The 13061-nt window shown below is 36.2% G+C and overlaps 1 protein-coding gene across 1 annotated transcript in view; it reads left to right on the top strand.

Annotated features, from left to right (window-relative positions):
• The window catches only part of LOC135081455 (phosphatidylinositol-binding clathrin assembly protein LAP), a 49840-nt gene that overhangs the window by 5426 nt on the left and 31353 nt on the right, over positions 1–13061 (top strand). The window contains exons 2-3 of the mRNA XM_063976151.1: positions 7704–7846; positions 12040–12115. Of these exons, the coding sequence (XP_063832221.1) occupies positions 7704–7846; positions 12040–12115 (219 nt within the window). The remainder of the gene's footprint in view (positions 1–7703; positions 7847–12039; positions 12116–13061) is intronic.

The following is a 13061-nucleotide window of genomic DNA, read 5'->3' as shown; positions in this document are numbered from 1 at the left end:
TAAATGTAGCAATTTACAATACTATTCCTAATTTACAGCCGTGAGACTTTTTTCTTCATGATCGAAAGTTTTTCAAAAAACTTCTCGATACGTCCAGTGCATACGGATTTTCCTATTCGATTTATTAACGGAAATAGTGGTCAAGTAAATAATTGTGTATTTGTATTGTAATAGGAACGAATACAATTTGTTTACTCGTTCCACGTTTACTCACAATTCAATTTAGATTTCCCTTTAACCCTTAAATTGGCACTCATTGAACCCTTGCTTCAAAAATGGTCAAATTTGGGATTTAGGTATTGTTTTGATAGATTAAGAAAAAAATATTTACTTTTTGAAAAAATTTCAATTAGTATAGAAGTTATGACATGTCACTCAAAACGGACATTGCCAATTATTTAGCATTACAACCATGTCACTTAGGGCGGACATTGCCAGTTTAGAAAAACAAACGTAAAACAACTTTTCTTAATAACAATACAGGAATCCCTGATAATCATCCTCTGGCTAATCCAGCGCCTTTTGCAATCCATCTGGACTATTTACTGTTGATTTTACATAAATTTATCAAAATATACCCTGACATATCGGCCATTCTCAGATGAGCTAGTTTTTGCGTGTCCGGGCTGTTAAATCGTTAAAAATGACAAATTAGAGACATGCAAGTATTTTTATACGTTACATAACAACCCCATCCAGTTGTGCATTAAATCATAGGCTTCTATTTTAAGTATTTGTGACTTAATTAATTTCATGAACCTCTGTTCTCTAATTACCGTTACGCGTCCGCACACCGACTTAATGTTAAAACTTGGCTGTAATTTTTATGTCGTATAGAATTGGTTTACTCCATTCAACATTTTAAAGAGTACAAAAGATTGTCTTACGCATAGCAAAATATCTATTCAATAGAACCATTCTGTAAATAATTAGAATTAAAAAACTGCTTGTCCGAGCGAAAGTTCTAATTCCCGTGACGTTTTCTGTTTTTGGGCACACAAGCCTAAATAATAATATTTGACACATCATTTACGCGCGCGGCGCGAGCCCTTAGTTAGTTCTAAGACCTGTTAGCAAGTAGACGTCTATTGCGTTGGCGTACCGTCGATGAATTGCGTAAGAGTATAATTACCATATCTTTGGTTTTCTATTTTTCTATTTACCATGTCCTTATTTTTATACTCGATTTTTGAAGGTAGATCCAAGTTGATAATTTAAATAGATTCAGTACTTTGGCCTTCATACGTTGTAGTAAGACAGTATTTGAATACGCTGAAGATTTTGGAAATTTTGAAGAAAAACTATCGTTTTATAATTTCCATGTACTAATTACCGTATATTTATAATCACCGTTGTATGAAATTATTACCTACAAATTGCACTCACGATTGAATAAGTATGATGATAAAATATGAAATATACCTAGACTTTCGCATAACAACTGTACGGACTTTTCTTCCAATCTGACAATCAAAATTTAAAAAAACTTTCGTTAGAGTAACCTCGAAATAGATTCGATTTCATGACGAATGTTCAGCTTCAATTGCTGCATGGTTGTTGGATTTCAGAGTATATTTAACCCACAAAAAGAAGTTACCTGGAGTGAAATCGGGGCTTTCTGATGGCCAGGAGATGTCACCCCTGCATGAAATATGTCTTGGACCAGATATTTATTTTTACTATTAGTATAATTGATATTAACATCTTAAATCATTAATTAATTCTAATATAATACCATTAACATCTATCCATAATACCTTTGCCCTAAGAAGATGAGATTTTCCAACAGTAACACTTACCTGGCGTGATCACATTAAGAACAATAGTCGGCCGTTTGGTGTAGTGGTTCGAAACGGACTTCTATTCCGGAGGTTGCGGGTTCGATTCCCGCACAGTACAAACATTTGTGTGCATGAACATATTTGTTTGTATTGGACTGGGTGTTTTCTATGTATAATATGTATGTATTTACAAAAAAAAAGTATTTAAGTATGTTTATATCCGTTGTCTAGTACCCATAGTACAAGCTTTGCTTAGTTTGGGACTAGAAGCGCAGTGTAAAATGTCCAAGGATATTTATTTATTATTTATTTATTTAAAAGAGAACAAATCAACAGACAATGGGACTTTTCAAGGCAAGAGTGTATAGGCACTTTGTACCATCCTAAACTGCATCCTACTTGCTTTGTTATGAATAGAAAAAACTTCGTGATATGCAATGGGTACTGGACAGAAGAAGCTTGGAGAACAAACTATATACAAATGGATCCTAAAACCCATGTAGACATGGCATCGACTTAGCCTCGCAAATGTAAAAATACTTTAACGTTTTCAAAATAAAGTTTTAAAAATCTTGAGCTGTGCACCTTGATTTACAAAGTCCACTGAAGTGATACCAAACGTCAAAGAGGGTGTGGAAAATCCTGTAAAGCTTACAACCAAAGACTAGACCTTCATGCAATCTATTTGCTGCATCCCTTCTAAATTCTAAGAATTCTGCATTTAGGCTCAGGAGAAAGCGAATAGCATCAATCTGAAAACTTATTGTAAAAGAATCGAGGTGACAAATCATGGGATATGCTGAGCTGGAACTGTCATTATTAAAAATTCAATTTAATCTGATAATGAGTGATGGCTGATCGCAGATAGATTAAAAAGAGGAAAAATCACTTAAATCATTAATTAATTTTTCGATATAAATGCATATCCGAAAAATCAAATTTGTGAGATCTCCTGATCCATTATCTGTACGTTAAATCGTTTGTACCACATTGAAATCAAATAAATGATGATTAAGATTCTGATGAAATGTGACACGTAGCCCCTTCTGGCCGAAACTAAGTGTTCCTGTTATAGCCTCGATTATTGCAGTATACTGAAAATATCTTGATACAATAAATAATAGAAATGAGTGTTTTCCTTTTTTCAAAGGGTTATTAAGTGTACCTACAGCGTTTTTTATGACGCTATATATTTATATACAAATTTATCAATGCAAAATATTGTTTTCTTGCTATTTTACATATCTTTCTAATTACCGTTAGATTAAGTATTAGCCTTATCTAATTACCGTGACCATAAAATTTTTGGGTCTCATTTACGCGAAAACCGCTTGGAATAATTTGACGCCTTAACGATTGTTAAGTTCGTACTTTTCATGTGTTTCATATTTAAATGCGTTTAAGTCAATTAAGCCAAATTTCAAAAATGATATGGTAATTAGGCTGAGAACGCCTAATCGTGAGAATGACCGATATAAAAACAGAAAGTGACTGCCTGATTTATCAACATAAATCCCAAACCGGTGGGTATAAAGACACAAAGTTTGGCATGTAGGTTCCTTATTAGGGTCTAGGGGTGTTATCAGAAAGGATTTTTCCAAAATTACCCCCTAAGGGGGTGAAATGGGGGTCCAAAATTTGTAGGGCGAAACAAAATTAGTTACACTATTTAATTCGAAACTTTACAGGATACATTCCTATCGATAAATGAATAAACACGTGTTTCAGGTTATTTCAGAATTCAACCCCTAAAAGGGGGAAATTAGGTAAAAATGTCTAAAAATCAACATGAGTATTTATTACTGATACATGGCATTGTCCGTTTTAAGTGACATAACATTTGTAACCTTGAAATGAATGGAAAAAAAACGATATTTTTTTACAGTTTTGGCAATAACCGTCAGTTTTATTCGTTAATATTCTAAAATCAATCAATAAAGCACAAGAACAAGTGTAATACCTACAGTATTGCCACATTTATCAAAAGTGAAAACTTGACATTGCTATTGCATTTATTCAACTGTCTTTATTTTTAAAATTCGCGGCTTTTTATTGAACTACAGCCCCGTGATTCACATAAAATATCATGCTTTTTATAAAATATCCCTTGAAAGTCGATAAATTGCTTTAATTTAGATTCTGTAAGCAATTATTTGACATGTCCTTTAAAACGGACAAAAACAATTTAAGGGTTAAATAGAATATAGTGTCACGCACACAAAATAATAGTTTTGTATTGTAATTATCATAACTTACCGACCTTATTCTTGGATACGATTGTGAACCAAATAACAATTCTTAATGGATCACATGGACGTGTTTGTGATCGTTAATGCTCTTTTCTGTTATAATGTAAATCCGTTTAATGGCACATTTTATTCCCCATCATGGAACTGATTAAAGCCTCAAGGCTTCCAAGAATCAAATCGTTATTCAGCACGCTTAAGACACACATAGCATGTTCATAACACCAAGATGTTTGCAGTTCGCTCGTTCATTTCAGCCAAATTATGTCCACTACTGGACAAAAGCCTCCCCAAAGATGTCCACAACGGCCGGTCCTGGGCATCCCTGGAAGTTTGCAGTATTATTGATAATTTACTCGTCTTTAATAATACGTAATATAAGCACGCAAAATATTTTACAGTATTTAGAAATCTATCTGCACACATAATATTCACGGAAAAATGGCTGAATCGGTTTTAACGATTACACCGAAAAAAAGAAGTTAAGATCCCATACGCGTACGTTATTACTTATTAGTTTACATTGCAAATATCTAAATGTACTACACTAAAGCAATTCTGCTATTAAATATCATTGGCAATTAGACATTTGCCGTGGCCACAATGTTTTCAATGTGGTGTAATTAATGTACGCAACATCATTGTCTATCATGTATACTCGGAGAAAAAACTAGCATCTTACCCATTGAAGGTTGCCTTTGTAGGTAGGCTCTTGGAAACTTGAGACCTATTTATAGGACGATATTCTGAGAAGAAGTCTCGAGGATTAAGAGAAATCAATAGCTGAAGAGGCTTCAAGGGCGTAGAATAAACGAAGACAAGAGGCAGGGCGGATACAATTAGTCTATCCAGAAAATTCAATTAAGTACGATGGAATAAGGCTGTTGAAGGTCACGACATGAAATACCTGGATGACCTGGATGTGGACAACGAAGGACCGGTCGTTATGGACATCCTTGGGGAAGACCTTTGTCCAACAGTGGACGTCATTTGGCTGAAACGAACGATGATGGAATAGAAACAATCATTAGTTATCATGTAGAAAGATTCTAATCTTGTCTGTCGGTTTGTTACGGTTACTTGTTCATATTAAATCACTGACCCATATAGAAATATTGAACTTCAGAAAAGGTTATAGGCTAAGAACACACAAAATTTGAGACAAATTAGTGTAATTTAGTGACTGGAACTCATGATTTCTTAAGTATCAGATTCCGCAGTCAGAAGCTAGTGTCCATAAATGGTGAATACTTAACACGTTGACTCCCAAACAAAGAAGCACTTTAGGGTTGGTTAGGGTGAAAAAATGGAACCCTAATAGGGTCGGTTGACGGTTAGCCTGCTGTCGAGATGCTTTCAGTGGGGAAAGGGAGTTTTATTTTCGTCGACGACAATGTACGCTGGATTTGGTAAGTGGCATTAATGAGGGACAGTCTGTGCTCAGCAGTGGATTGCTTGTTACTGAACTTTAACGAAAAGTTAAATCTATTTAAGGCCTAAACTTGGGCTATGATTTATTTGTCGTGACAAGAAGTGATGCATATTTAGTATTGTCGAATTCTCGACTGATCTACTGCTTCATACTAAGTAGGAGGTACCTAATATTTTTTAAATCAATCTTATGTCCAAAATTGAATAGGTACTAGTATTTATTTGTACCATCGTCATCATCAGGTAATTTAGAACCGCCATTGCATTTAAGGGCAGGTAGTAGTAGTTTTAAATTAAACAGTTCAACACATTTATTGCAGATCGCAATATGTTCACACTTGTTTTGATACTTACTTGTATGTATACGTGTTTTATACTTACTTGTGTACATGCATGAATGAAAACTGGCGAAAATTGCGTAGCAGTTAAATCAGTTAGCGGGTCAAGTTCAGTTGACAACAATAACGATTTAGCCACGCCATTCAATGATCACTATGGCCTCCCACAGTTGGCGTAATGACCTCTGATGTTGCAATTTCGCTGTCCTAGCTAATGACGTGTTTCAAGGATACGTGGTGGATTTTAATTTGGTAAATGGAGTGGAGTTACATATCCAAAGAGTGCCTTGGGGAACTTTTTACTAATGCTCCGCTGTCTGTCGACCCCTTCTTCTGTTATTTGACGTCACATGGATATTTTTTAAAAGTAATTACGTACATAATCTTTTAAAGTTTTTATTGCTATGGTAGCTATTATAACCAATAATAAACAGTAAATTATACGGAACCTTTCATTTGCGAATCTGATTCGCACTTGGCGTGGATTTTTTTTAATTACATATTTTAAACACCTGACAAATGATTTCCCGTCGTTCAATCTCTGGGAAGTAAATTACTCTTAAATAACAAAACAACAATACATTATTTTTATGGTTTAGTTGCTTACACTAAAAATCGAATCGCTAACTTGCGTTTTAATTCGAAACTAAAACTTGAAGAGGAAGTTACGTTTTTGTCATTAGTAATCATAGTATGTAACAACTATCAGTTCCCATGATCTACGTACATTTTTTATATGACTATGGCTGCGCTTAGGCAAGTCATAGGAAAATTCCCGCCGTGCGTACTTTATGTGCTACCTAGGGGTAGACCCTTGTACTAACTATATGGCTAGGGGTACATATTATCACTAAGCGACAGAAGAAAAACAGCTAACAGAAAACTATGAATGAACTTGCAGTTTATGTACATAGTTGCAATCAATTAAATCCGGAGGAAGATTCCTTTAGTATCAAAGATTTATATACCTAACGACACTTATCGCGATGAACCTTGCCGACCTATAAAGGTTTGAATGTAACCGTAAACCAGTCACTTATTCAATTGAATAGTACCTTATGACCTTATTATCACATACCGATAGCATATTATCAGTTATAACACCAGCATCTGTTTTGTATTATCTGAATCATGAATTAGGAAGGACGGTAATATCGGTGAAAATGATAATAAGGTCATATTTTGTTATGAAAAATATGTTTGTGGAATAATACAGTTTATGATTTGAGTCAGTTAATTGGCAATTGTTGATTCTTTTTGGTCTCAATCTTGTTGGCGCGTGAAACTTGATGATTCTTATTGGCTTTATTAATATATCATTTCTAATTATCATTCTGTTATTCAAATGACAATTTATTGTAAAGTCAGACATCACAATGTTACGGTAGACAAAGCAGAATACACAACCATTCAAGAAATGGGAACTCTATATTTACCGATGTATTAAGTTAGGGCTGGGAAATGTTCGATCCATGGGTTTCCGGCCTGCAAGAGCTTCAATTCAAATTCAAATGTGTATAGGGTTCATACAGGAGAATTAATTAAACCAATCCGGCCTACCTTTACATGAAAAGGTAGGCCGGACTCATACCATAACATCTTTTATCAAAGTATCGCATTTCAAAAATATTTGATTACTTTTGGATGTTTATTTTTCTATGAAATTATTGGTTTGTTCAACCAAGCTAAATACTGCAGAACTCTGTAGCTGTTCAACCATATTCCGTCCACTGCTGTACAAAACCTCAACCACAATCAATCGGTCATGCGCTGCCCGAATCCAGGTGCTTTCCGCGACCTTCACCAAGTCGTGGTGGTGAAGTGGTTGCTCGATAATTTTGTTCATTTAAATGTTCAAGTATTTTCTACTGATTTCTTAATATAAATCATGTCTCCTCTTGTTTCAGATCTAGTCCACTGCACAAACGAGCCGAACGTGTCAATACCACAGCTGGCGAACCTCTTGGTGGAGCGCACTCAGAACACAAACTGGGTGGTGGTGTACAAAGCACTCATCACCGTACACCATTTATTAGCATATGGCAATGAGGTGAGCACATGAAGTTACACTTTTATTCTACGTACTTCGACAGACCCCCTGAAACTTGGTCTTTACTGGTTAGGTCAAGTTGTATAGTCTGGTCCGGGAGCACGTAGATATTTGTCCAATGACCCCAAGCTACCCATCCTTATCGCTCGCGCGTAATTATATTGCTATCGCGACTGTGGGACGGGCGCCCGCAGTGAGTGTGCGAGCGTGACAGCAACATAATTACGCGTGAGCGATAAGGATGGGTAGCTTGGGGTCATTGGACAAAATTCTACGTGCTCCCGGACTATAGATCGTAGGAGAGTTGCAGTAATGGGAACAGGAGATGGTAATAGTCTCGTACTACTTGTCAACCGACTGGTTGACACTGGAACTCTGCCTTCTAAACGAATGGGATCGAGACCTCAATCCTATAACCTTTAGAGACCGACAGAACTATCCTTTAGGTGTGCGAAGAATATCCAGGTGTGTCAATATCGACCAGAGATTTTTAACCTCTAACGCGTTCTACCTCGGTTACCTGATTCTATATCTACTGACTACTATACTCTCCTCGTAGCTTAAAAAGTTTCTAACAAAAGTTTCATCAACCTTCACAAATATCGCTCGCTATTCGATTCATTATTGCTAGTAGGTTATAACTGCATTTTTCGTATAGGTCAAAGTAGCTTTGCGCTGCTTTATAGAATTTCATTACATAATGTTTTTATGTGCAAATCTTAAAATAGCAATAGCGGATGCGAAATGTCACACTTCTGACGCAATATGGCGATGATGATGAGAATAAAAAGTGACAGACTAGTACCTATGTACCGATCCCATAAATTTAATTGAAGAAGGTTAAAAAACGAACACTTCTGGAACAATTCTCCAGATTGTTTGTCCCATTTAATCACCAGAATGATTAAGCGGCGAATAGAAATTGATGCAAAACAAACAGCGTATTATGCTCTACCACGTCGTGATGTCTGTATTTTTTGTTCTTCTGTCATATGTGAGCTTTGGCTCATGGTTCAGTCAACAACACACTGCTTTTTATTGCAAAATAACACCCATTACAACCACCTTAGATGCCAAATTGTATACCATCTTGGGATGAGTGGGAGAGCGGTATGTCGTCGTCTTTGGAGAAACTCCCCGTCATGACAACATGATATCAGAATATTTTCCTCAGGTTAAAGGCGCCCAGTTGGGCGTACGAAGTGCCAAAAAGTACCTGAGACCTCAATTTATTGTTGAAAATCAGAATTACTTGCTGCCTATGTCCGAATAAGATTTATGCAAGTCACTGACTATCTGAATCCTTACGCGTATCAAGTACTGAATCTGTGCCTCAATGTCCCTGATCGAATTTCGAATTCCTTCTTAAAGGTATACCTTATGAATGACCAGTAGAACTAATAAAACAGCAAGAAATGCAACTCATATCACAGCCTTATCGCTGGCCGCTAACAATCGCTATGGCGATTAATTTCCCTCCCATGCGCCGGCGCAGCGACGCGACACGACACAAAATATTGTCGCCATTGCAGCCACTTGTGTCAATAAAGGAACACTATGGCCGCAATTGAAATTGACACGGTAACTCTATGGAAATTATAGATAAGTGTACTTTTCTTAGAATGGTACTTATCTTGGCTTTAGAATTTCGACACATAACCCATTGCTGGCTCGGTCTGTTACTGCCTTGTTGCCTGACAAAGAAAAAGGGAAGTTCCAACTAAGGCAGAAAACTTACACCCTAGTAAGTAAGGAACTACTAAAAGTTACACGCGTGTTGAACTATGGAAAAGTCATTTAACATGCGTTTAACTAATAACATTTTACACGTTTCTAAATTTTATTTGTACAGATATTGACTCAACCAAATATCGTTGAACCTTCTGTACCTGCCTATTCTACTTTATGGATGTATCTTATAATATCGGTTTGTCCTTCGTTTTGAGAAAGACTGATACTTGTTAACAGGATTGTATGAGTAGGGCTTTATTGGTTATGATTACCTGCCTATTGACTGGGCAGCGTAACATGTTATTGTAATTGACAGCTCCTGATTGTCGTGTTAAGTGTAATAAATAGTATTTCTAGAGGTTTTCAATGGGTACCTACATGTTTTTCCGACACATGTGATCGGTTATTTTCTTAACGGGGGGGTTATCTTCAAATCCAAGCATTAGACCCCGTATTGTAAAACATATCCCACCAAAAACATAAATGTAAAAAAGGAGAGCCAAGCTCAATACAAAAATTATGCATGGCTGTATAGGCCAGTAGAATTAAACACAAAAATTGATTAAATCGGAAATAATTCCTACAAAAGATTTTTTTGCTTTAATGGCTTCATTGGTTGCCCATTAAGACTCTCCTAAGTTTTCGACTTCGACGGAGTTGTGCTTAAGTGGTGGGGGCCCCCGAAAGGGGCGTTTTGTCGGTTTTCCGGTTATACCGCGTAAAGGACTTACCCTATCGAAAAGTGGTCTTCATGACGGTTAAAGGGCACTTAATCTTGCATTGAATAAGACCAAATTCATATGTTTTGGACAAACCGTTCTCGCGCTAAAGTTCGGCAAAGTAGAAAATATACGTATAATTAATGACCCTCTCCACGTCCAATGGCTTGTTACCCACATGCTTCCAAGCCTTGTAAAGGGTCGCCTTAACCAGTGTAACCCTAACAAGGCTCACGAGTTTGATTCGCTTATCCTTGTTCGTCCCAGCCGTTCCTTAACTGCGGTTGCTGCACCTCTTCCTGGCACTCTCCTGAACGACTCTGTGTTACCTAATGTGGCTGCCCCTCTTCCTTGTACCCTCCTGTACGATTTCATTGTTTAGCCATATGCCTGGTCCAAGGTTCGACGCCACAAAATCAACTTCGTACGAGTGAAAATAGTTTAAATACTATTTCCCGTGCTTGCAACATTTTTCTTTACTGCTTCGCCTCTATTAGTCGTAGAGTGATTGTATATATCCTATATCCTTCCTCAATGTATGAGCTATTCAACACAAAAATAATGATTTCAATCAAACTAGTAATTCTTAAGATTAGCGCGTTCAAACAAACAAACAAAAAACTCTTCAGCGTTTTAATATGAACTTGTTGTTGTTGATTTTTGGCGTCGAACCTTAGACCAGGCATACGGCTAGGCAACGTAGTCATGCAGGAGGATACAAGGAAGAGGGGCAGCCACAGTAGGTAACACAGAGTCGTTCAGGTGAGTGCCAGGAAGAGGTGCAGCAACCGCAGTTAAGGAACGGCTGGGACGAACAAGGATAGGCGCATCAAGCTCGTAAGCCTTGATAGGGTTACACTGGTTGAGGTGGCCCTTTTCAAGACTTGGAAGCCTGTGGGTAACAAACCATTGGACGTGGAGAGGGTCATTAATTATACGTATATTTTCTACTTTGCCGAACTTTAGCGCGAGAACGGTTTGTCCAAAACATATGAATTTGGTCTTATTCAATGCAGGATTAAGTGCCCTTCAACCGTCATGAAGACCACTTTTTGATAGGGTAAGTCTTTTACGCGGTATAACCGGAAAACCGAAAAAATGCCCCTTTCGGGGGCCCCCACCACTTAAGCACAACTCCATCGAAGTCGAAAACTTAGGAGAGTCTTAATGGGCAACCAATGAAGCCATTAAAACAATAAAATCTTTTGTAGGAATTATTTCCGATTTAAAAGCTAATTCTACTGGACTATAGGCTTCGCCGCAAAAATAATGGAGATCTAAATGAGTGCCAAGTTCTATGTAAGTTATTTAAAAATGTGAGATCTTAAAGGAGGTTAGATTTGACTTGGCCAGTTTTCATTACATCATTAATTTTTAATAATTATTCAACATAATATACAAAAACTATAGTTACAGTTTGAGCTAGCTTCATGAAATTTGGGCTTCTAGGTGTCCTTATGGATATAATTAAACACACGTAGTTTTATGTGTTCACGTCAAAGAGGTTTTGAGTTAGAGAAATGTCAAAAGTGGCACCAAATGGTTCGTGTAATATTACACTCGGCGCTAGCTAGCCAGTTCCTTTGCTTGAACTTGGCTTGACACGCTGCCGCGTGTCTAGATCTCAGAACTACATTCAAACTTAAGCTCGAGTCAAGTTTTATTGTATTTGATATTTAGACCAATCACAGGATGACAATTTTGAGGATGTGTCACTAATATATTTTTGTTTTTTGCTTTCAGAGATTCACACAATACTTAGCATCCAGTAATTCTACGTTTCAACTAAGTAATTTCTTAGATAAAAGTGGAGTACAAGGTATGTAGTAAACTTTGCTCTAATATTTTCGTAATTTTTAATATTAAATAAGCTAGAGACGATATTCTAAATAGAAATGATACTCAAAAAACCAACAATGATTACATTTACATATCAGTGAGATAAAATAATCTATTTTTTATCTATCCAATTATTTCTTTTTAATACGTTATCAGTCGATGTTTAAAAGGTGAATCATTAAAATGAAATTTTAAAATTGATCGTTAATTGCTGTATTTTATCGTATTCGTAGGATATAAAAAAGATTATATGTCACCCAGTGACCCAACTCTAAAGTTTGACTAAATTATTTGATACTAAAAGTTTCCTATAGAAATTAAAATGTATAAGTTTTAATGTTTTCATTAATTAAGAAGGTCATCAATTAAATTGAATTAAAAAAAAATCATAATAAATATAGTAATTTTGTACCACATAATTAAAAATTAGAACAAAATAATGTGTCCATCTGAAAACAATTTATAAACCTACTCAATTAGCGCTATATGGTTTGCGCTTTAGTTTAAAACATAGTAGTATGTACAGTCCACAAGATAGGCAAAACAACTGCGCCTAGATTGCGGATATCGGAACAGTCGAGCGGATACTATGAATATGGTGATAAATTAACGTCGCGATGAGTGTACATTTATAGAACTTCAAGGAAATTGGAGATTAAGTCTTTGGCAGTTATCATTCATTAATGATAATGATTTGCTTATGGACTAACGATACAATATCTATGTATATTATTATGTCCCCGTAGTTAAGTGGTTAGATAGTTTATCCAGTCTGATGTACTTAATTCGTGGCCCAGGTAGACCACACAATTTAAAAATCATTTTGAGCAATTAGGTAATTTCCATTTTTTTCTAAGATAACATTATAATATGCAGATTTGATTAACATGAGATAACCAAAGATCCATCAATTTGCGAACCGTATC

Source organism: Ostrinia nubilalis, chromosome 20, assembly GCF_963855985.1.
Source record: "Ostrinia nubilalis chromosome 20, ilOstNubi1.1, whole genome shotgun sequence".
NCBI lineage: Eukaryota > Metazoa > Arthropoda > Insecta > Lepidoptera > Crambidae > Ostrinia > Ostrinia nubilalis.
The sequence above is the reverse complement of the archived record's forward strand: the minus strand, read 5'-3'. Positions and strand labels throughout refer to the sequence as shown.